General features: G+C 37.5%; 1 protein-coding gene across 1 annotated transcript in view; it reads left to right on the top strand.

Annotated features, from left to right (window-relative positions):
• Window positions 1-2,040: 2,040 nt before the first annotated feature.
• adamts3 (ADAM metallopeptidase with thrombospondin type 1 motif 3) overlaps window positions 2,041-25,497 on the top strand; it is a 113,296-nt gene continuing 89,839 nt past the window's right edge. The window contains exons 1-3 of the mRNA XM_012955366.3: window positions 2,041-2,826; window positions 6,920-6,947; window positions 14,183-14,589. Coding sequence (XP_012810820.2) covers window positions 2,755-2,826; window positions 6,920-6,947; window positions 14,183-14,589 — 507 coding nt within the window. The 5' untranslated portion in view covers window positions 2,041-2,754. The remainder of the gene's footprint in view (window positions 2,827-6,919; window positions 6,948-14,182; window positions 14,590-25,497) is intronic.

The following is a 25,497-nucleotide window of genomic DNA, read 5'->3' on the forward strand; positions in this document are numbered from 1 at the left end:
GTTACTTTGTGAGGCTACAGGTGTATTGTTACTGTTAATTTTAAGTACTTATTTTTATATTCAGGTCCTCTCCTATTATTATACCATTCTTTCATTCAAACCACTCCCTGGTTGCTAAGGTAATTTGGACCATAGCAACCAGATAGCTGTTGAAAAGCCAAATTGGAGAGCTGCTAAAAAAAATTGAAATAATTAAAAAACTAGAAATAATAAAAAATAAAGACCAGTTGCAAACTATTTCAGAATATTACTCTCTACATCATACTGAAAGTTAACTCAAAGGTGAACAACCCCTATAACGCAGCAGCAATTCACACAGCACGCATTTCAAGGATCAGACCCAGACAGATCCTAACACACAGTTTAGCTGAGTAATAAAGGAAGGCTGGCCAGCAGAGATGAGCACTCAACCCTAACCCTCCCAAAGATTTAAAAATATGTATTAACCCAACACCCCCTAATGACATTAAAGATAGGCGGTGTATTAGCAGGTACATGATAAGATAGGGCGTAGTATCAGTGGATGCATCTATAAGTGGGGATAATATCAACAATAAAGAGGGTCTGGAGTGCATGAATCTTGGCCCATCACCCCAAATGAACCTGGTGGTTTGTTGACACACTCATCACTACTAGCCAGCTTTCAAATCAAAAGAGCCATTTAAGGCTGGATATAACCACTATGAATAAATATAAATGAAGATCATGCAATATACTTTCAGCTTCCAAGGAAAATTAGGGATAGCCTCTGATCAAAGTGCCAAAATGTAAGTAACACTATAGGGGTCAGAAAGCCACAGAGGGGTCAAAAGGAGCCAAACTGTTGTCAGTTCAGTAATTTCTTGTTAAAGGATATATATGAGGACTGTCTAGAAGGTGCAAAATAAGTATAAAAAGGTACCGGCTTTGGGTCCCAGTGGGGACTAATATATATAGGCTAATATATAAAATAGATTAATATAACACATATGTTTCCATGCATAATACCTACCTTTCTGTGTTATAGACACTGCACTGAATTTAACATCATTAAGAATGTGTGTTACTGGACTCTTCCTTCAGGGCTTGGTTCCTGTTATTGTTTATGGGCTGTATGAGACTGTCCCATGTTGCTTATTGTCTGTGGTCTTTGTACATGAATGGCAGCCATACCTATCCTTGCACGTGTGTCAATTCATAATTATTTAATTGATACTCAATTAACTGCTTATGTGGATAAACTATATAATTAGTATTAGGGCAGGAAAGGAATTGGTCTGTCAACATGTGTCAGTGCGGTTCCATGGCCTGAATTTACTGTTCATGTTTGTACTTATTGCTCAATATTCACAGGTACACAACTCACTTTCTAACTTCCCAGTCAGTCTGCTGCTGGTCCTTTCTGTACCAGTAACGTCAGCAGGGACTGCAACTGTGCTTGTGGACATAAATGAGCCCTTTTGTTACCCATTTTGGATTAGCAAATGTGTACTAACAAATACTGATTATGTCTTTTCACCTGCAAAGAATGACTACAAAATATGTTTTTTAAATCTGTGTATTGTAAACATGTTGGAATTTTATTAATTAGGGATGTAACAAATTCACAATCTTTGGATCTGAATAATGAGCTGAATCCTAATTTGCATATTTAGATTTGAGTAAAATCCAATAAAAAAAATGATGTGGAAAAAATGCAACTTTTAGCACACCAGTGATTTAAAGTAACATGATGCTTACAGTACACATTTGATTCGGCCGAACACTAACAATTTCACAGAAATGTCAGTCCCACAACATGTGCTGCAATTCAGTCGAATCCCTAAATGAATCCCAGATTTGCTGTATCCCTACTAATAATCATGACTCAAGTTGGTAAAGTAGCATATTGTATCAGTTTCTCTTAAACACAAATGTCAAGACATAAAAAATGCCTTAGTAAAAAGATACTCAGAGTCTATCTGTTTACCTGAATTCTAATTGCTGGTTTCCATAATGGAAGCTCCTATGCCCCTTCAGTCCCCTAATTCAGCCTGGATAGAGGGAGGGGGATGCTGACGTGTGAGGAGGAGGTGACTGAGCGCCAGGCCAGTATTAGATGTGTGTGAGGCTTCCCAGGGAAAGCAGATAGCTCTCTGAGCAAAGGGGAGTCACAGGCGGCTCTCTCTCACTCCCTCTCTCTCCTCCCTGCTGCAGGCTTTGCTTCCTTTGCCTCTTTACCAATTCACTTTTAGTTCCCGCTTCTCACTAATCACGGCTTCAAAACCCACACTCCCGTCAGGACTTTTTAAACAGCATTTTTAATTCAATTGGGCTAAAAAGATCCTGTCAAAAGAAAAGGAGCAGGTTTAGAAAGTAGCAGCCGCCTGACTTTTCCTTTCTCTTAAAGGGCTAGCGCAGTTCTATTCTCCCGATCACACTGACCTATTGACAAGAAATCTTCCTGTTGAAGATTTCCACTTTCTTTCCCTTCAGTGCCGAGAGCATGTTTAAGCTGACAAGGCACTCGTGTCCTTTTCTTAAATCCTAACTGGAGAGCTAAGAAATACTACCCCCTCCCCACCATTCAATCGTTTTCTCCAGTTTCACCAAGACTGGTCCTTAGGGACCTGACCGGAGAGAGAGCGAAAGAGAGGAAGAAACGTTGGCAGTGACACATTCGGAGGGACAAATCTGCCAGACTGACCTGTGTAGGAAAGTAACGGCGCTTTTGCGAGTGTGTGTGAACTCTTCCCTGCGGAACGGTAGTTTGTAGGAACTGACTCTGGACTCGTGATGGTTCTCCCGTCACTTTGCCTGGTAGTAGCGGTGGCGCTAGTGGCAGCGTGTGAGACTGCGGCTGAGCAAGTAAGTGACGCTCTGACCAAGTACTACCTGCCTGTGTACCATGCTCCTCTGAGCTTTATTATTATCCTTTAATCAATGTATTCTTAAAATAATTATGTATTATATGTAAGCAATGCTCTAATTATAAAATTAGTGGTTGGTGATATTCATGTGTGGTAAACTCAAAAAGTGTCAGTAGTCGTTCCATGGTATGGGACCTGTTATCCAGAATGCTGGGGACCTGGGGTTTTCTGGATGAGGGATTTTTCTGTAATTTGGATCTCCATAATTTAAGGCTGCTAAACACCATTTAAATATTGAATAAACCCAATAGGCTTGTTTTGCTTTCAATAAGGATTAATTATATCTTAGCTGTGATCAAGTACTAGGTACTGGTTTATTATTACAGAGAAAAAGAAAATCATTTTTAAAAATTAGAATTATTTGCTTATAATGGAGTCTACGGGAGAGGGTCTTTCCGTATTTTGGAGATTTCTGGATGATGGGTTACCGGATAAGGGATCCCATACCTGTACTTGCATGCACAGAGACAGGACTAGACTTAATGGGTTGATGGGCAAGGGCAAGTTATCCAATGCTGGACACCAGAATGGATGTCCTTACACACACACATACAACTTATATAAGTATAGAATAGGGGGCACTGTCTATTTCCAAACTGTCTTATTTGCAACCTGAAGGAAGGCTCTGCACAGGCACAAATAAATCACCTTTCACATAAACCCAAGTGTTATAATAAAGACTAACACATTTGGGAATCATGGCTCATTCATTATGAATCAGCTTTATTAATTAGCTTTATTAATAAAAATATATATGCCAGTCTCCTGTTATAGAGTTAAATGGTACATTGTGTTTTAAGGGGCAGATTTTTTCAAAATGTGAGTTTAGAGCTTAATGCATTAAAACTCAGCCATGTTCTATTCATTTCTATGGGATTTTTATTTTTTCAAATGGTGAATTGATAAATACACTTCTAAAAATGGCAAAGAAATGAATAGAAAGTGGGTGAGTTTTTATGTATAAAGCTCAAAACTCACATTTTGATAAATCAGCGCCCATATGTCAGATTGGTAGCTTTCTACGTTTATTTTTAAATAATTGCCCCTGAACAGTGCAGCCCAGTGGTATGCCAGGGGTTAAGCAATATGACATTTCCCTCACTCTTTTTAAATGTATGTTTTGTCTACCACAAAGCTGGAATTCCATTCATTTGCTGTGTAATGACTTTGCTGCAGCACAGAATTTTTAAGGGTTAGCAGATGACAGAACCTTAATGTAAGGGAAAGATTAGCACATTGGTACGCTCATGTGTAAATACAAAGGAGGGCAGCAGCGATTGTTACAAGTGTCAGCGCTGGGATGTGTTGAAGTTAGCTTGACAGACTGGAGGAGAACAGTCCCGCTGTTTGACAATTCTGTCAAATGGCTGGATTCTGTTACTGATGTAGGGGGAAAAATCTCTGGATTTTATCTCAAACTCTTCTTGCAGTTGGTTGGGAAAACTGAAGAAAGACCCAATGATAAACGAAGTTGAGGTAATAGAATCCAGACCAGATTCTCCAGTATTAGACTTACACCTGATTCTAATTTTCCTGCCTAAATGCTTTTGTGACATTCTTTATTACTCCTCAACATTCACTGACTCTCCACAGAGTACAGTTTTCTTTCCTCTATAGCTAAATGCCTTGTTCCCCCTTGAACAAAAATAGACACAGACCTGCTCTTAGAATACTGAGGCTTTACAGACCAATTTGGAAATAATAGTTCTGTCCTAGTATTTGATATAGTAATAGGTAAGAAATGGAAAAGAACATGCATTGGATCCTGGAGCTAGTCAGCTGTTGCTGTTCTGCAACTAAATTGTAAATTGTTGCTAGGAGCAATATATATGTAGTGTAGCTGTTTTCAGAAGATTTGGGTTTATGGTCAAACAATTAGCCCCTTACTTCATAACAAGATAAACATTTTAACACACTCTGCTGTATCAGTCATTTTGCCATAATTCCAAGAAATTCTGGAACAGCATATAATCATTGAATGTAACTCACATCCCATGTGGCCTTTAGGCTTTTCTTTGAGGAATGACTAGGGCAGCAAAGAAGCATTCAAAATCACCCTATTTGACTTTTCTCTGGGCCTCATGTAGACAGATTTGGCTATAGCTTATGCACAATCATCTTGCAGTTAACTTTCAGTACTTTGTAGACAAATCCATTCTAATTCAATTTGGGTTTTGTCCTTTTATATTTTTTTGAATTTTTAACGTTATTTAACTTTTTGATTCTGACAGTTTTCATATTTCCATATTTATTTATCTCTGTTATCTAGATTCATTAAGCCTCATTTATGAATGCAGTGCATTGTGTAAAGTCCAATATTTGGAAGCAAGTTGCAGTGTTTTTTTTATCAACAATGTGTTTTTTCCCAGGATCCCAGTAAAATTGTGGGCACTCCCTAACTTGTGTCCACTGGAACCTGCTTAGATACACTGATACAGATGTAAAATAGCCCATCCCCACAGGTACCCACAAGTTGCTAGGAGCATGTATAGCAGGGGTCTCAAACTCGCGGCCCGCGGGCCATTTGCGGCCCTCGGTACAATATTTTGTGGCCCGCACCAACGCCTTCTCAAAAGCAATGAATGGATCGCGATTTTTATTGCGATCCAAGGGATAATGCAAGGCTTGGTGGGCGGGAGCTGCTGATTGCGGAAATGACGTTATGCCATCATAACAGTTATTATGGGAAGATGTTCTGTGTGCACAGTTAGCTCCTTAGCAGCTAATTGTGCACACAGAACGTCTTCCCATAATAACTGTTATGATGGCATAACGTCATTTCCGCAATCAGCAGCTCCTGCCCGCCGTTCCTTGCATTATCCCTTGAAAGCCAATTTTTTGTGAAATCCCTTATGCGGCCCAGCCTCATCCTGACTTTGCCTCCTGCGGCCCCCAGGTAAATTGAGTTTGAGCCCCCTGATGTATAGCTTCAAGTACCTCTTGTGAATTGTGTTAGTGTGAAGTTTTTCTTACAAACCACAAGAACACTTGTCACAGGCAGTCTGCTTTTTTATGTGTGGCAGTGTCCCTAACTATTAGCTAGCATCACATTTCATTTTTGAAAAGTGTAAAATAGTAAGGCCAGTCATTCAGAAAGAAGCTAAAAAGGTTATTTATATTGCTGATCTGCAACATACTAAAGCTTAATTTAAAGTTATGTGTCCACTTTAATGTTACAATGAATAGAGTATAGCAAGACTACCCCATGCACACTTCCAGCATTATATACTCATGGCATTTGCATTTTATCAGTGATGATTCTTTTGTATATTAAGTTATGTTATTGGATATTATTTAAAGGGGCACTAAGCAAAAAGTTGCATGAAAGGGAATCATGCAGCTTCTGAAGACTTGTGCCCTCCTATATGGTGTATTGAATGTTATACATTAAACTTTAGGAATGTTTTGGTTAGAGTTAGGTAGGGACTATGGAGCAGATTTATTAATGAAGTATGAAATTAGAGCTCACCACAGTAAAATTCTTCTACCCTCTATTAATTTCTATAGGAGTTTTAGAGGTCTGTTTAATTATGAGCTCAAACATTCACCCATTGATAAATACACCTTTTAAAATCCAACAGGCAGTGGTGGAATTTTACTTTGGGGAGCTTTAATTTCACGCTAAATAAGGAATTGTTTATTTAACATCCCTGTTATTCTGGTTGGTTGCAGGAGTTAGGGCTGTATATATCATTAGGCCATATATATATTAATGCTATGATCATTTTTTCAAGCAGGATCCGTAGCACCCACAGTAAAAGGTGCTTAGTTAGTTTTGGGGTGTTTGGCTGCTAAATTTGTTGGCACAACCCTTTATCTAAGTTATCAATAAAACTTTTGAAATATTGGTGGTAATATATATGTTTATTCAGTCATGGAAAAACCCTGCTAATAAACTTAAAAGTCACTTGAAGCAATTTTGGTTTTCTGCTAAGCGCAGACCATACAATGTATGTCACTGTAAAGTACATGTAAAGTACTTAAACCCATTACACTGAGGAAAACTAACTGTCTACTGTGTTTTTTTTCAGGCTGGAAATGTAGGACTCACCCATATAGGTAAGATCCTTTACATTAAAAAAAATCTAAGTTTAAATGAAACTAACAATAACAGTTTTGTTTAAGAAAATGAATTTACATATAAATCAGAAAAGGACTGTTTCATAGTTCTGTGGCTAAAATAACTGTAGAGAAATGCAATATACTGTATATTGATGTAAATATAGAAAAAGAGATATACAACAAGGCCTTTCAAGTACTGTGAGTGTCTATACATTTTACATAGTTATGTGTTTGCTATGAACTTGTTCCTGTATGATTTGAAATGCTATTTGTAACATTGGGCCAAGTAAAATCCCTTAGAGTTTGAGGTCTTTGAGGTTCTCTCTGGTGTGGCACACATCAAATAGTCCAACAGTCTTGTATGGGGTAGATACTGCTAGTGTAGTTATCAGCCAGTGAGATAAAATCTGAAACCCTTATGCCTAATGTTCTGGGTATACATAGAATGATGTTAGAATACAAACAGCATACGTTGCAACAATAACTTGAAAAAAATAAAATTTAAAAATGTTGCCTTAATCTCTTGTTGTGCTCAACTTGCAATTTTTTCTCTTGGTTCTATGAAGGTGTTATAGACTTGCATTGTTAGTCTTGCCTAAGGCTTCATTATTCTTAGCCTTTCTTATATCCTTCAGTAAACCTTCTGTAGTTTCATAAGTGGGAGTTCACCTTAAAATCGACTTTTAGAATAATGTAAACAATTATGCAAACAAAGCATTTCCATTCTGAATTTCTTCAAACTCTAATGCTATTAAAAAAGCAAATCCTTTTATAGGAACAGTAACACCAAAAAATTTACAGTATACAGGTTATTGAAATATAATGTACTGTTGCCTGGCACTTGTAAAATGTGTGTTTGCTTCAAATCCCTACTATGGTTTATATAAACAAAGCTGACTTGTAGCTATTCAGATTGAAAAAAAGGAGAAAGGGACAGGTTACATAGCAGAAAACAGATAAGATGTGTAGATTGAAGTTGTATTCTACAGAGTTTATCTGTTATCTGCTATGTACCCTGTGCCTTTTCTAAGTTTTTCCAGCTTGAATGGCTGCTCCCATGGCAACTTATTTATATAAATTATAGAAATCTTTCTAAAGCAAACATAAGTGATAGAAGGGATTGGCCGCCTTTGCCTAATGCAGATTTATGAATTTTAGGAGCAGTTACCCTTAGGAAACAATGCCTGTGAAAAGTGTCTGCTGCAACAATGTTGCAACAGATGTTGTTTGATTGCGTGTGGTTGGCACTGGGTAAAGGGCTAGATTAAGCAATGGAAGCCATACAATACTCCATGGCGTACCCAGTTGTTCGAGTCATGGTACCATCACTGGCCCTACTGTGGTCCCATTACTTTAAGAATTTTGAAACTAATAAGTATATTTTTGATGGTTAGTGGTTTGGCCCTTATCCCTACTAGTTTCATAGTGTTTGGATTCACAATGCATATGATAAACTGAGTCTGCTTGTTTAAAGTGATAGACACAGTTATATATTTTTTTTTATTCATCATAAAACATTACTATAGTTTTATAGCGGGGATAAGACTTTGGTTCTATTCTTTTTTTTTTTTTTTTTTTGTCTGTTTGTACAATTGCTGTACTATCATGAGCCAGTAGATGGAGACTGTGGTCACTTTTCATGCTACCTACAGTAACTTAGGTCACCAGCAATGACTTATTTGGCTAGTCTTCAGGCTGAGATTGCTACTTGCAAAATCAATCCAAATGCAAATTGGTAATGCTCACCTATAACAACTGCTTACAGTTATCCACGCAAGCAGCCGATGCAAACTAGTATTTAAGTAGGTAGTACCACTTGAGTGCTTCTGTTTGTATATCTTTTACTTTAATTACAGAAAGAAATTGCCCAGAAAGAAACCTGGATAGCAGAACTAGAAAAAAGGATTGCTTATAATGTGTACATTAGTGCAAATATAGAGGAATAGTTCACTTGTCAAAAAGCTCTTAGTCCACTCAAGGTTAAGCATGAGGAAAGTTGCAGATCTTTACTTGTGCCCTGGACCTGTACTTGGCACAATCTATTAAACTAATGGAAATTTCCATCCTTGTACCGTATATATTAGCACATTTGCTTTGTTTAAAGGGTTTAATTGATGTCCATTGATTGCTGTAGCTGTTGCTCAGTCTTGGACAATAGCGTAAGGAAGACCGAGCTATTCCTTGATCTATAATCCTCCATTACTTTCACTCTAAATATTTATAAAATGATTAGGGAATTAACTCTGTCCAGAGACATGCAGGGAGATAATAGGGCTTATGGTTTGGTCGGCAAGGTGATAAGCTATCCATGTAATGCTGACAGGAGCTTATCCTTAAGGACAAAACATAAGCACAGAACACTGGATGGATGGCAATTAGTATTTGGCTATCACTGGATTTTCTGTATTTCATAGGGGATCTATTATTAATATTTATTTTTTTGTAGCAAAATGGATTGGGATGTTTTTTCTTTTATGGAGGGGTGGGGGGCAATAGGTCAAAGACCAGAGAGTCACGTCTAGAATTCTTTTTTATTGTTATGTTATGAAAGAGTATCGCTAGTTGTTTTTTCTTTTACTTATGGTACTTTCATATTTTTTGTAAGTATTTTCTTTTGCACTATACATTAACAGGTCTTCAACAACAAGCTGCATTTACGAAGCAGCCTTAATCCACACATTCTTGAACTTTGGGTATCCTTTAAAAAAATAAAAAGGAGTCTATCCCAGGCGATAATCATTGTTCTTAATATGTTTTCTCTAAGTAGCAATGAAAATATGTTACCCTGCCTAGAAACATGGCACCAGTAATGGCAGAATTTGCCAGGATGTTATAAATCACATTTTGAAGCTGAAAGGAAAATGATTTGCCATTATTTGGGATGTCAAGAAATAATTTTGCCTGTCTGTCTAACAAACAAATTATTGTAACACACTCCCAATATAAGGGAAAATGGCCCTGGTGCATCCAAGAAAAACAAATATCCACATGATAGATAGATTTAAAAAGGTGTTATATAAACTCTATTGTGTGCTTTGGATATAAGTTAACAACCTTTGTGCATGCTCAGCAGAACCTGTGGTTGCTTAGTAATAAAAGTTGGATAATAATTAAATTAAAGGGATACTCTAATCAGTCAACAATTCCTTTAAAAAAAACAAATTTGAATAACTGTACCTCAAAGATTATAATTTTTAAATAATTGCCATAAACCTAATCTAAATTGGACAGCCTTACTTTCTGTAAATTCAGGACATGACTGATTCAGGGTCATTGTTGTTTCTATCTTCTAAGGCAGTGCTGTCCAACTGGCGGCCCACGGCCGCATGCGACCTCCTCTGTGTGGCCCCCCACCTGTCTGGCTGCTTTGATAGCTTACCTTTATGTAAGCTTTAAATGGTATCAGTACTGGCCCCCTGCATGGTTCTCACCTCAGATTAAGGCTGTAAAACCCCTGTATTATTTAAAAATGTAATCCCCTGTGTTGTTCACACCTTTTAATCCCTACATTTTCACCCTCTGCATTGTTCACACCTCAGGCTCAGACTGTAATCACCCACATTGTTCACTTCTTCACACCTCAACAGTAGAAACCCACAAATAAACCCTGCACACTATAAAAAGAACATATACTAAGGTGGTACTGCAATTAAAAAGTTTTTTAATATATAGTTATTGTGCAGACTGTAGGAGCAGTGCCAGCATTGTGTCAGTGCCTGTGTGTGCCATACTCTGCCTGCCCTATGCTGCCTGTGTGTGCCATACACATAGGCAGCATAGTGCAGGCAGAGTATGGCAGAGTATGGCATACACAGGCAGGGTAGGGAAAGTAGAGTATAGCACACACAGACAGCATAGGGCAGGCACAATATGGCACACAGGCAGCATTGGGCTGGCAGAGTATGGCACACAGGCAGTATAGGGCAGGCAGAGTATGGCACACACAGGTAGAGTAGGACAGGTTTTTGCTGTACTACCACCATTAATATGGGTATGGTCATGGGTGTGGTTTCAAGTTGGTGTGGTTTAAAAAGGGTGTGCGGCCAAAACTGGCTTCCATTATCGGCCATTAAGACCATAGTGCCAGCTTCATAGTGCTGTTTGAGCTGTTTAAGCTGTGCCATAACTTTGTATGCAAAACTTTTTTTTATTATGGCTAGCTATGTAATGGCTTTACGAACATAGCAAGGCTATACAAGGTAGTTCATCTTTTACTTTCTATACAGTCAGTAGAAAAAAATAGCCATACATTTTAATATTGTGCTCACAAACTGTATTCTAAATAAATTTGAGGTAGCTTCATATTTTGTCTATGGATAGACTAAGAGAAGGCTAAACCTATAAAAACAGGTTAGAATAATAAGTATTGCAGGTTTTTGCAATGCCTTAAATATATCTGCATTTTAAATCTTTTGTGGTGGTGGGAAATGCCAAATTGTTTCCTACTCTCTTAAAGTGTGTGTTAAGGTTGCTTTTAGCAGAGGAAGTACATGCAATATTTAACTATTTAAGAAGAATGAATGATACGCCAAAGAAGGTCTGGAAGCAACCAATCAACCATTGACTGGAATTCTATAAGAAGAAAAGTTTACTGGCACACTTTTGTCACGCTATTTAGGTCACATGACAGAACAGAATGCATAGGTTAAATGATCATTGCAAACATATGTTGCACACTCACGCATAATATAACCTGAAGCAAAAATTTTCTTTTCCCACACTGTAAACAAGTCACAAATTCAACACATCTCTTTTTCATTGATGATTCTTTTTCCACACATTCTAATAAGACTGTGCACATTTCAAAATACAGAAAATAACTACCCATTTACTGAAAACAGGTAAGTAAAGGAACATTGATGGAAAAGAGAATACTGGCTGTTAAAGAGAACACTGTTCACTATTCACTAAATGATACATTTGCTGTTTGCCATATAAATTTGGGTCAGATAATTTTAAAATATGATACTGTAATAATAGCTTTGCTACAAGAATTATTCCACTCATTAGCAAATTAAAAAAGATGCCTAAGTGAGTTTCTAGTCAATCTCCACTTTTCAGTACCTGAAAACAGTTTCAAGGCTAGGGAGAAACCCCACAAGCGGATCTTCTCCTTATATGCCCATCTAAGGTAGGGGATATTGGGCTACTTTGGTAGTCGCCACGATTTCTAAAATCCATTTGCAGCAACTAATTGCCACCACTAAGTGGGAGATTTACTAATCCACGAACGGTCCGAAGGCGTCCGAATGTGTTTTTTTTGTAATGATCAGTATTTTTGCGTCTTTTTCATCGCCGTCGCGACTTTTCCTTATGCTCCGCGACTTTTTAGTTGCCGTCGCGACTTTTTCATATATTTTCCACGACTTTTTCGTCGTGTCGCAGAAAAATTGGATTGGTTTTTCCGGCGTTTACAATCGCTCAATATGAAAAAATCGCGACAGCAAGGAAATAGTCACGCAAAATACGTTAAAGTCGCGGCGGCGACAAAAAAGTCGCGACAAATACGAAGAAATTGCGACGGCGACGAAAAGGTCACATAATTTTCGTTTCCAATATGATTTTTTCCCTTTCGGGATTCGGATTCATGGATTAGTAAATCTCCCCCTAAGTGTAACAGGGACTTTTACCACATGGTTGCGCTACTGTATATTTTACACAGTGGTTAGTTGCAGCCGCAACAAATCACCCTGTCTGTTTTCGTCCTAATCTGTCCTAAAAGACTGATGCCCATTATCACTATGGACCATACAAATTAACTGTTCTGATATTTATGTTGACCTGTAAGACCATCTATCTTTCCTACAACCAATGGTTGCTAAAGATCGTTATTATACCGTGTATGGCCACCTTTAATCCTAAGAATTAGAACTTTACCTATAGCCCTGACCTTTTTATTTAGTTTGGGAAATATGTCATTTAGCAACTTACTGACTATTCTATGTCTTTCCTGGTGTTTGACTCACTGTCACTCATCTTTATTTGTTAAAACTGTTGCTTCTATGATTGTCCTGCTCTTTTACTCCACACTCTTTACCACTATTTCCAAAGTAATTTTATCAGGCTGTTGGCATACATTTTAAATGTGAACTAGCCCCTCCATCTATCCCACACATTTCGCAGACTACCTGGATTTTTTAGTTTGGCAACTCTTTGTTGTATCCACGTCAGTACCATGCTCAATTGTGATGTTGAGTTGTCATTAAGTCATTACACTATAGCATAATCTTTAATTGGTGCATAAATTGTATGCTTTTATGCTACCTTATTGGTGGTTTATTCATGTTCTTCTATTTCCTCTAATGGATATTATTTTATCATGCACACACACACACACACACACTGTACAGTATAATTAACAAGTTTGCATTTTGGAACTCTGACTTTGGAAAGTTTGTATTTGCCTACCAGATATATCTTTCTCTCCTTTTTTTATTTAAACATAATTGTGGAATTACACATGGAGATCTTTTCCTACAGAGGTCCCTGTCACTGAATAGACTTCATTGTAACTTGGGACTCTAATTTTTTCTCACTTTCTTCACATTCATGTTTATTTATAAGTATGTTAGACATAAATGATGCTTATTGGCCTTAGGTAACCTACCCAGTCCCACTGTGAAGCCAAATGTGGTTTACTCAAGTCCAAGATGGAAAATACTGAATTTCTCATGTTCAATTTAATTCATATATTTGTTCTAGAGTTTGAAAAGGAAGAGACAGCTACAGCAATGTGTCATATGTATGTTAGTGCCATGTCATAGATGCAGACTGGTCATTTGCTATACCTATTGCTAAATCATTGAACTGCCTTAATTCTTTAAGGTAATGTATTTAATTGTAACATAATAGAATAGGTTTGTTGGGGCTTGTTAAAACTATAACCAGTCGTTGCTATTTTCAGGAATTAAGTATAGGTATTCTGATTCTTCGTTAATGAATCCCTATAAAATTAGGTTTAACATGCAGTTAAAATATAACAAGTAACTGACTGGGCAAACACGCTTTTTAAAATATTTTGCCTGTAAAATACTCTCTTAACAAGCAATGCACATATGCATGGATTATGCAAAAGCAACAGCCTGCCTACTAGAACCTGCTTTATGTGGCCCTGCATTGCTATTTGTAGCATACTGTATATGGATGTTTAGTAGATATATTTGTGAACATTAACCAGACATGAAAGAACAAAAGCTAACATATAAACATTTGTATTTATTTTTTTCCCTCAGACTTATTACAGAAAAAACTAGGAGAATATGAAGTAATAACACCTGTGAGCACTGATGCTGAGGGACGTCTTATGTCAACTATTGTTTCAGTCAACCACAAGAAAAGGTTTACAAGAGATACCTCCCAAGTGCAACACACACTTTATTTCAATGTTACTGCTTTTGGAAGAGAATTTCACCTTAAGCTGAGACCAAATACAAAACTCATAGCTCCAGGAGCTGTTATAGAATGGCATGAAGACCAAGTAAATCTGACTAATGGATTCCATACTGGGAATCAGAACCCTGATAATGATACCGCACATCAAATATGGAGAAAGGAATCTCTTTGGACTAATTGTGCTTATGTTGGAGAAATAACTGACAGTCCGGGGGCTTTAGTTGCTCTTAGCAACTGTGATGGTCTGGTAAGATGTTTTTATTACACTAATTTTTTTTTTATCAAAAATCATTTCAGAATTGAATAAACCCAATAGTATTTTTTTTTGCCTCCAATAGGGATTAATTATATTTTAGTTAGGATCATGTACAAGGTACTGCTTTATTATTACAGAGAAAAAGGAAATAATGTTTAAAAATTAGAATTATTTGCTTATAATTGAGTCTATGGGAGATGGCCTTCCCGTAATTCGAAACATTCTGGATAACGGGTTTCCGGATAAGGCATCCCATACCTGTACAAGTATAGGAGCTGTTTTCCAGAATGCTCGGGACCTGGGGTTTTCCGGATAAGGGATCGTTCTGTAATTTGGATCTCCATGCCTTAAATTTGCTAGAAATCATTTAAATATTGAATAAACACAATAGGCTTGTTTTGCCTCCAATAAGGATTAATTGTATCCTAGTTGGGATCAAGTACAAGGTACTGTTTTATTATTACAGGGAAAAAGGAAATCATTTTCAAAAATTAGTTTTTTGCTTATAATGGAGTGTATGGGAGATGGGCTTTCTGTAATTTGGAACTTTCTGGATAATGGGTTTCCAGATAAGGGATCCCATACCTGTCCATCAAAAACAAACACAACTAAATGAGATTATTATCAAATGGTGTCATAAGTGACTAATTTAGGTATAAATGCGGTGAATCCCGACCCACTGAAACATTTTTAAACAAAAGTTTCAAAATATATGGACAAACAATCCCTATTTTGCTTAAACGGGAAGGGCATTTCTTGGTAGCTTAATGCACTTTAAATTGATAATTTGTGAATGCAGAGGATCTCTTGTTTCTATTAGGGATGCACCGAATCCCAGATTCGATTCAGAATTCGGGCCAAATCCAGCTTTTTTTTTAAAGGATTCGGTCCCGACCGAACCGTCTCCGAATCCGAATTAGCATAAATGAGCATATGCTAATAAGCAGTTTATTTTAGACAACTTGATGTATTTTGTATTCAATAACCCAGCCCCTCAGCTACACTAGGTTACAATGAATGCAAATATTATTTTTTGCATCCACTAATAACTTAAAGGAGAACTATAGCCCCAGGCTATAAAAGCCCCCTTAACTAGCACTGGCTTGACCCCCTCACCTCTCCCTTATCCTTTAAAACTGTCCCTATCCCTGACCCCAAGCTAAAAGAGCAGAGTAGCGCACCTGCGTACCTGGTCATCCTCTTTTCTGGAAATGAACAGTCTTCGGGTCTCAACCCCGACACGGACCCTGCATGCGCATGCACAATTTAAGCAGATTTCCTGCTACCACCAACTGCGCATGCGCAAGCAGGGTTCATATTGGCAGCAAGGCTCGAAGAGTGTTTACTTGTGGGGAAGATGTCGGCCAGGTACGCAGCTGCACTGCTGTGCTGTTTTAGCTTGGGGTTACATAGTTACAAAGTTACATAGGGTTGAAAAAAGACCAGTGTCCATCAAGTTCAACCCATCCAAGTAAACCCAGCACACCTAACCCACACCTACCAATCTATACACTCACATACATAACTATAAATACAACCACTAGTACTAACTGTAGATATTAGTATCACAATAGCCTTGGATATTCTGATTGTTCAAGAACTCATCTAGGCCCCTCTTAAAGGCATTAACAGAATCTGCCATTACCACATCACTAGGAAGGGCATTCCACAACCTCACTGCCCTCACCGTGAAAAACCACCTATGCTGCTTCAAATGGAAGCTCCGTTCCTCTAATCTAAAGGGGTGACCTCTGGTGCGTTGATTGTTTTTATGGGAAAAAAGAACATCCCCCATCTGCCTATAATCCCCTCTAATGTACTTGTACAGAGTAATCATGTCCCCTCGCAAGCGCCTCTTTTCCAGAGAAAACAACCTCAACCTCGACAGTCTCACCTCATAGTTTAAATCTTCCAACCCCTTAACCAGTTTAGTTGCACGTCTCTGCACTCTCTCCAGCTCATTAATATCCTTCTTAAGGACTGGAGCCCAAAACTGAACTGCATACTCAAGGTGAGGCCTTACCAGGGACCTATAAAGGGGCAAAATTATGTTCTCATCCTTTGAGTCAATGCCCTTTTTTATACAAGACAGCACTTTATTTGCTGTAGTAGCCACAGAATGACACTGCCTGGAATTAGACAACTTGTTATCAACAAAAACCCCTAGATCCTTCTCCATTAAGGATACCCCCCGATAAGGACAGTTTTAAAAGATAAGGGAGAGGTGAGGGGGGTCAAGGAAGTGCTAGTTAAGGGGGCTTTTATAGTCCGAGGGTTTTCGTTCTCCTTTAATGTGATGTGAACCTAATGCAAACCTGCCAGTGGCATCACAGAACTTTGGAGCAGGAATGTACAAAAAAGGTAAAAAACGGTAAAGGCTAAAAGCCAAAAGCATAAGGTAACAATAATAATACAGAAGACCCTGTGTATTGCTATAAAAATGAGTCCATGTATAGGTGCTGTTTTATTTGGTACTTAAGCTGCTTAATGAAGATATTTTCACATTTAGTCATGTTCTGCATTACTTAACTTGCTGGTGGATTTTGAGTCTGCGCAGTCATCAATACTGGAAGACTACAGTGCTTTTTGAAAATAAGGCACTCAAGTATAGTGTGGGGTCAGGTTCAAAGGAACATTTTTTAGGAGAAATCTCACATTTTTAAAAGCAGATAAAGTTTATAACTACAAGATTACAATTACAGTAATGTAGTTATAAAGAATTGTTTGTAAACTTATATTCGACCATTGAGTGTAATTACTGAACACAAACACATTATGATCTTCTGGGTATAGGATTGCATATGCAGTTTACATGCATTTTACTTGCAACTGAAATACTGCCATATGTTTCCAGCACAAACCTTAAAAACTCCAAAAATCAAGTAAAGGAGCCTTATATTGTATATGTACCAGTAAAACACACACCTTAAATATTGTAATTAGCTTTTTAACTTAGATCTGTGTCTCGTGTGTATGTCTTTTTGTATATCATATATAATATAATATCTATATATATATATATATGTGTGTGTGTGTGTTTATCCCTCTATACATTTCAATGTCTCTTTTATAATTATGTAAATAGGATCATTCAGAGACCAACAGACTCCATAGGAAAAGCTCCACCATTTAACATTACATGCCTGCTGTTTTTATAATCAGACCAAAGGAGAACTGAATGTTATACAAAGCTTAGGAGCACAGGCTGAAAAAAGTTTTATTGATGATAATTTCCCTTTCAACAGCAATATTTAAAAATGTGCTCAGTGGAATTTCCATGGGAGACAAATGGGGGTCCTTTAAATTACAAAAAGGTACTGTCTAGCTTAAGGTTTTTGGTCTGAAATCAAATGTAAATCAGTGCCAAGTATCCTGGAAGACACTTTGGCCTGAATTTGTATGCCACACTAAACAGTATGTCTGCACAACAGCAGGGGCAGGCAAGTATTTACTGTGGTAACCCCGCGGTCTACCAGGATAAACACTTTGCATTCCCAGATACACACTGCCTGAAAACCCACATATGCTACAAATACTAATTCAATCAGTGCTGTAGAAAAAGAAACACAACAACAGCTGTTTTGTGTTCATTTAGTTACAGTAGAAACTCCCTTTCCTTCAGGACCACATCAGAAAATACACTGGAAACTGAACTTCTTCACTGGCTTTTCTTAAAGAACACTTTATGTAAAACTGTCCATCCTCTTTTTTTTGCTTCTTAACCTTACATTTAGTACAAATCATATTACTATTTGTGATTGTATATTTCATTTGCTTTTCCCTTTAGACCTATCATTATATGAATTCTGTAATTTTCCTAATATGTGCTGCATGTCATGTAGTGGTTACCACAACATAAATAACCAATACATAAATATCTAAAATTATACCAAAAAAGGTGGGCACCTATATGTTCATTTGCAGCCCACATACTAGAGTTCCATAAGAAAGGCTTTGCTTTCTGACTGTACATATTTTACAAATGTTATGTGTGATATTATTCCTGAGGCTGAATGTTTACTTCTACCTGTGCATGGGATCCTTTTTCCGAAAATCTGTTATCCCGAAAGCTTCAAATTACAGGAAGGCCATCTCCCATAAAGTCAATTTTAAGCAAATAATTCTAATATTTAATAACCCTTGTTGGAACCTTGTACTCGAGGTTAATTAAGCTACATGAATCCATATTGGTGGCAAGGCTATCCTATTGGGTTTATGTAATGTTTAATTGATTTTTAGCAGATGTAAGGTATGGTTATCCAAATTATGGAAACCCTCATGAATCCCAGATAATAAATAATATATATGTATTATCTTTTAAATATGATTAACCAGTGGCTACATCTATAAGTGAGGTAATCCATACATTGCTATCATATGTGTATGAGATTGCAAGGGATATGTCTTCATCTCAGTAACTAAATTACTATTTATGAATGGCATACTGTGTAATAATGTCTTAATTACATGGCAATTTGATGCAAGCAGAGCATGAATTGGAGCATTAACAGTACAACATTTAAAAGGGTAGTTCAATTTCAGGTTAACTTTTTTAGGTTTTAAATTATTAGCCCTCCTCTTCTGACTCTTTCCAGCTTTCAAATGCTGGTCACTGAACCCAGCAGCCAAAAAACTATTGCTCTGTGAGGCCATATTTTAATTTTTTAAATTTTACTTTTTATTACTTATCTTTCTATTTAGGCCTTCCTCTATTCATATTCCAGTCTATCTTGCAAACCACTGCCCAATTGCTAGGTTGAATTGGACCATAGCTACCAGATAGCTCCTGAAATTACAAACCAGAGAACTGCTGAACAAAAAGTTAAATAATAAAAAAACTGTAAATAAAACAAAGTGAAGACCAAGTGCAAATTGTTTCAAAATAGCACTCTTTACATCATCCTATTTGTGTCTGTAAGTTACCCTCCCATATAAATTGTAAGCTCTACGGGCGGGGACCTCCATCCTCTTGTGTCTTGACTCTTATCTTATTACAATTGTATCTTTTATTTATTTGTGCTTATTGTAATACTTTGTATTTATCTATTTTAATACCCCCTGTTTATATTAATGTATTCTACTGTACAGCGCTGCGTACATAAAGTAGCGCTTTATAAATAAAGATATACATACATACATACATACTTACTAAAAGTTAATATAAAGGTAAACAAACACGTAAAAGCTCCTGCCAGAGTTGATGTTTGCTCTGCAGTCTCAATTATGATTTGATAACACCCTGACAGACATCAAAAAATTAATTCAAATACTCTAACCAGCAGACTTCTTTAAAGAAACAAAAGGAACAACACCACAAATGGAAAATGTATCAAATATTATATACTGTTTCCCTGCACTGGTAACATTGTGTGTTTGCTTTAAAAAGACTGCTATTGTTTATATAAATAAAACTGGGGTTAGCTATTTAAATTAAAATAGGGCTAAATGGCACGTGCACATAGATAAGCTCTGTAAAACACAACTGTATGGTACAGAGCTTATTTTTAACCTGTGCATTTGCCCCTTTTTTCAAGCTTAAATACCTGCCCCCATGGCTGCACAGCATATTTATACAAATTGTAGTAGTCTTTCTGAAGCACACACAACTTTCACCATTGCAGGGCAACGGTATATTATATTTGAATTACTTTGAAACACTTTTCGGTATATTATATTTGAATTACTTTGAAACACTTTTTTGGTGTTACTGTTCTTTTAAGCATCTTTAAAGCACACAATGAAACTTAAATGTGCACCTTTCTTTTCTCTTCCTTTCTCTAGACTCATTTGTTTAACCCCTCTTTTGCTGAAGTTCAGCATTTAGTGTAATGCTGACAAACTATTTTAATACATTTCAGCTCCAGACTACAAATATAAGGTCCTTAAAGGTGGAGGAAAAGCTAAGTCACTTGGGGGTGCCAAATTGTTAGGCACCCCCAAGTGACTTGAATTGCTTACCCCGTACCCCTGGTGCCCCTGTACAGAGAGAACAGCACCAGCCCGGGGTGCCTGCAGCGCTTCCTCCTTCCTTCTTCGCCATGCGCGCATGCGCAGTAGAGTGAAAAGCCGAACTTTAACAGAGAAGTCGGCTTTTTCACTCTACTGCGCATGCGCCTGACTCACAGTCAAGGCTGAACGGAGCAGGAAGGAGGAAGCGCATCGCCCCAGGTGCCCCAGGCTGGTGCTGTTTTCTCCTAACGGGCACCAGCCCAGGGTACGAGGTAAGCGATTCAAATTACTTGGGGGTGCTTAACATTTTAGCACCCCCAAGTGACTTAGCCTTTCCTTCCCCTTTAAAATGGACAAATGCACAATACATAGGTAGATATACATGGCTTTTGACCACTCCCCTTTTTTAAACTGCACCCACTTCAAACCACACCCATGTTATCACAAAAGCTTTTAAGACCTTGCCCACATTCATAATAGTAGCACAGCAAAACCCCAAAAGGTTGGTGCTCACTGCAGGGATATCACCCTTCATTCATATGTGAAAGAAGTTAATGTTATATTAAGACAAAATCTTTAAATCTATATGCCTCTCCTGTGAATAGCACAGCAACCCCCAACACATAATTACACACCTTAGGGACCGTATAAAGACTACATCTAAAATGCTAACAAACGCCCAGAAAAAACCCCTGCCAGGTTAACCTCCCACAGGCAGCATAGGGCAAGCAGAGTATGGCACAAACAGGCAGCATACTGCAGGCATTATATTGCACACACAGGCAGTATAGGGCAGGAAGAGCCTCGCACACAGGCAGCATAGGTCAGGCAGAGTATGGCACACACACAGGCAGCATAGAGTAGGAAGAATATGGCACACATGAGCAGTATGGGGCAGGCAGAGTATGGCACACACAGGCAGCATAGGGTAGGCAGATTATGGCACACTCAGGCAGCATAGGGCAGGCAGAGAATGGCACACTCAGGCAGCTTGCTTGGCTGTTATGCCACTGAAAAAGGCACTAACTGCATATGTAAATGTATAAAACATATCATATAACACATTTAACAAGTAAACACTGCTATATATTGTATAACATGTTTTGGAAAGTTGTTTAGACTTTCTTTTATTTGGCAAAAATGACTTTTTGGGTTTAATTGGATGTTCACACAACTTGTCCAGCCTTAAGCTTGACATCACAGCTTCAGAAGGCAAGGATAAAGAGTTACCAACACAAGTACGCAAGAACATGGGGCCTTGAGGTGGCAAATTAGGGCCAGTAAGGTTTTTTTTTTCTAAAATCTAAAATGTGATTAGTAGCACTTTAAGTTAGTGCTGGGCGGTATGACCAAAAATTTATATCACGGTATTTTTCAAAATTATATCGGTGTCACAGTATTTGACGGTATTTTTTTTTTCCAATTAACATTGGTTGGCCAGGGCCCCTAAATAGTTTGCAGGCCACCCCCCCCCCTTGAATTACTCTTTATTTGTATTCTGCCTGTATACGGTCAGCTTTGACAATTAAAAGTATATACTTAGAGAGTGTGTGCTATATAGCAATTAATTAGCCTGGTGTGATACATCAGGTCTCCTAATCAAAATTGCTTACCCTCTCAGACATGCATTCAAACATGTCCCCATGACAACAATCCTTAAAAAAATGTGTTATCTCCTCAGTAAATGTATGGGCAAGCTTGAAGTCAGACTTAGGATAGCTGGCCAGGCACCTCCCTAAAAAAAAAAGCAGGATTGCAGGCCAGGCCACCCCTGAAGATAGCGCCCCCATGCGTTCAGTGGAACTTACCTAACTTCGGGATCCTCCAGCGATGCCGCTTCTGTTGCGTACTGACGTCACATACGCACGCGGCACTCGTGCGTACTGACGTCACATACGCACAGGGCGCTCGTGCGTACGGACGTCACGTATGCACGGGGCGCAACCCCAATCCACTTGGAAGAAGATAGGAGGCGCGCGCACACCGGTATTGGGGTATGCAAAAAATTAATATAATTTTTTTTTTAAAAAACGGTATTCGGTATGAGGCGGTATACCGCCCAGCACTACTTTAAGTTGTTTAAATATTCTCTTTATGATTCCTTGTACTTGATTGTAACTAAGCTAGCATATATCCCTGCTGGTGGCAAAACAAATATACTGGATTTTTGAATTTTAAAATGTTTTTGGTTGCCTTAAGGTGTGGCGATCCAGAAACCCCCTAAGCATCTCTTTTAAGATGCTAGAATAGATAGATCCATTAACTGCATAACTGTAATAACAAATTGGCTAGTATTCTTTTTATTCCCCACATGATTAGTTTGCTATTTGCCTGTCTATTTGTTTAAGTTCACATAATATCAAAATAGTACATTCCTTTGGTTATAATTAGATCAAGAAACGGCAGAATAAGACCGTTTAAATATTGCTTCCTTAATAATGGCTATTGCTATAGAAACTCATTTGCTAATTAAAGTTTTGCCAATTATTTGACAAAGAGACTAATATTGAAAGTGGTGCCAATGTCATAATGTTTGGTATTCTCAAAGAATTAAAAAAAAAGTTTTCATTTTAATGAGAAGTTAATCTCTATAAATAAGCCCCTCTTTTCTTCATATAAATGACTAGGATCTTGCCAAAAGGGTACTGGCTCAGCACTTAATTAAAACATACTTAGAGCTCTTACTTTAATAAACTTTGTTTTATCTTAAGATTTACTTTAGTGCCAGTGAATAATTACCCAGCACTGAAAAACTATTTCCAGGGACCCTTTGTGTTTTGGCTAAAGAATTTCTTAAAAAGGAGACATCTACCATATATAATGAGGAAACTAGGCATAATTACATCATGGTATTTCATTAGAAGAACTCCTTTCTGACTGCAACTTACACAGTAAAGGGAGAGCTACTTTATAGTCAAAAGAAATTCAAGTTTTTGTTAATTTGTCCCGGTTTGAACCTGAAAGGTTTCTAGTGTAAAGAAAATTTTCTGATAGTCACAACTAAGGACTTTCCCTGGATAATGCGAACAATTGCATTTAGGAGTAATGTATAACAATCCAGGAATTATTTATTGACTAAAGCTATAAATAGTGTAAAATAACTCAACAATATGTTATTTGAAAGGTTCATTTACAAACACAAATAACACATATGGATGCAAAATGAAGTGATCATTGACACTATTTAGGAAAGCTTTTTCTTCAGACAAATTGCACACAAGTGCATGGATTAATGCAAGAGAACCCCACATTTGCAGCCAGCCTATAATTAGAGGGTTTCTTTAATAGCTGCTACTCACTTGCACCAAGTGAATAGGTTGCTAATTTTGTTGTCAGTGCTATATGCTAGAAGTGACACAATTCCAACACAAATACAAAGGAAATAATGCGAGCTGCAACCTGTACAATTTAAAAAAAAATAGATGCTAATTTGCACTAAACTTCTGGGAAACGTAATGTGGGTAAAAACAGCGATATATGTCTTTTTTTGCACTTTGTGCTGGTAGTTATAAAATATCCCTTTAGTCTTTTATTTAAGGTGTTTAATAATGTCAACTATAGGGAAGTGCAAGAATCATCTGCAAGAAACTTTTAATGAATGGTGTATATGCATTAGGGATGCACCAAATCTAGGATTTGGTTCGGGAATCGGTCAAGATTCAGGCTTTTTTCAGCAGGATTTGGCTGTACCCATGTTCCTGGCCAAACTGAATCCGATCACTTTTCATCACGTAAATACGGAAGTTGAAAATTATTAACTACAGCGCAGTTCTCTTTAACTTTACCATAGCCTAATTTGCAAATGCAAATTTGGATTCAGAGCGGTATTCGCCCAAATCTTCACAAAGGCTTTGGGGTTCAGCCAAATCCTTAAATAGTGGATTCATTGCATCCATAGTAGACATACAACATATTGCACCCATTTCTGCACAACAGCAATTGCGGCTGCTGAAAATGAATGTCAGTGAGTGTCTGAATCTTAGAATACATCAGTGTTTATAAGAATTAAAGGTCAACAGTTCCTTTATTTTTTACTTTTTTTCTGTAAATTAAGGTTCCATCCTATCACATTGTTCTTTATTAGCACTCACAACCTTCCTATAGTGTCATAATCCTTTTACAGAGACTATGGACTGGTGAGAAAAGGGGTATGATCTGATGTAATTGGAAGCCTGATGAGTCAGGAACAAAAAAAAAGGTCAGTTAAAAATGAAACTATATAGGAGGTTATATATTGGCCATCCTTTGAATTATCTGACTGAATTGGCCATTGTGGGTGATTTTGGCATAGCAACGTGCATCCTGCAAGTATAGGGAAATGCTAGAAGCAGCTTTGGATGCTAGTACCTTTATTTAAAGTACATGCATGTAGGAGATATAATTTACTAAGATTAATTTGTAATTTTTATGTCATGCCAGTGCAGAATGCCATTGTCACAGAAATAAACCAGTACACGGGGTACTTCTCTGCACCTTTTTAGTACAGTTTGCACTTTCAGATAGTAAATCATGGAATGTGTTTATAAATATGTGAGATTACCGTGTAAAACTATGGACAGCAACATAGGGCCGTGGACTTACCAGTTGGGCTTACACACAGGAAAAATAAACCCTGAAAGATAATTTATCAGTGCCCTCTTGCTGCACTTCCTGCCAGTGAAACCTTTCAAATGATTTCTAAAAAATCTGTTTAGATTTTACAAAATGTGAAATCTGAACACAGGATTTTAATTCACTATGGTAATTGATTTTTTGCGTGGCAACATGGTATACACTTGAAGTAGCAATAGTTACCTTTTAAGCTCACTTCTTTGGAATAAAAAACCCAGGTCAAAGAACTGGCTGCCAACAAACCTAGATCTTTATTACACAATATGTTACCTATTATTTTACTAGTAGTAGATTTTAGTGTGAAATGTATTCACCTTTATTTCACCAACATGATTCTCC

The sequence above is a fragment of the Xenopus tropicalis genome, chromosome 1, assembly GCF_000004195.4.
Source record: "Xenopus tropicalis strain Nigerian chromosome 1, UCB_Xtro_10.0, whole genome shotgun sequence".
In the NCBI taxonomy this organism is placed as follows: domain Eukaryota; kingdom Metazoa; phylum Chordata; class Amphibia; order Anura; family Pipidae; genus Xenopus; species Xenopus tropicalis.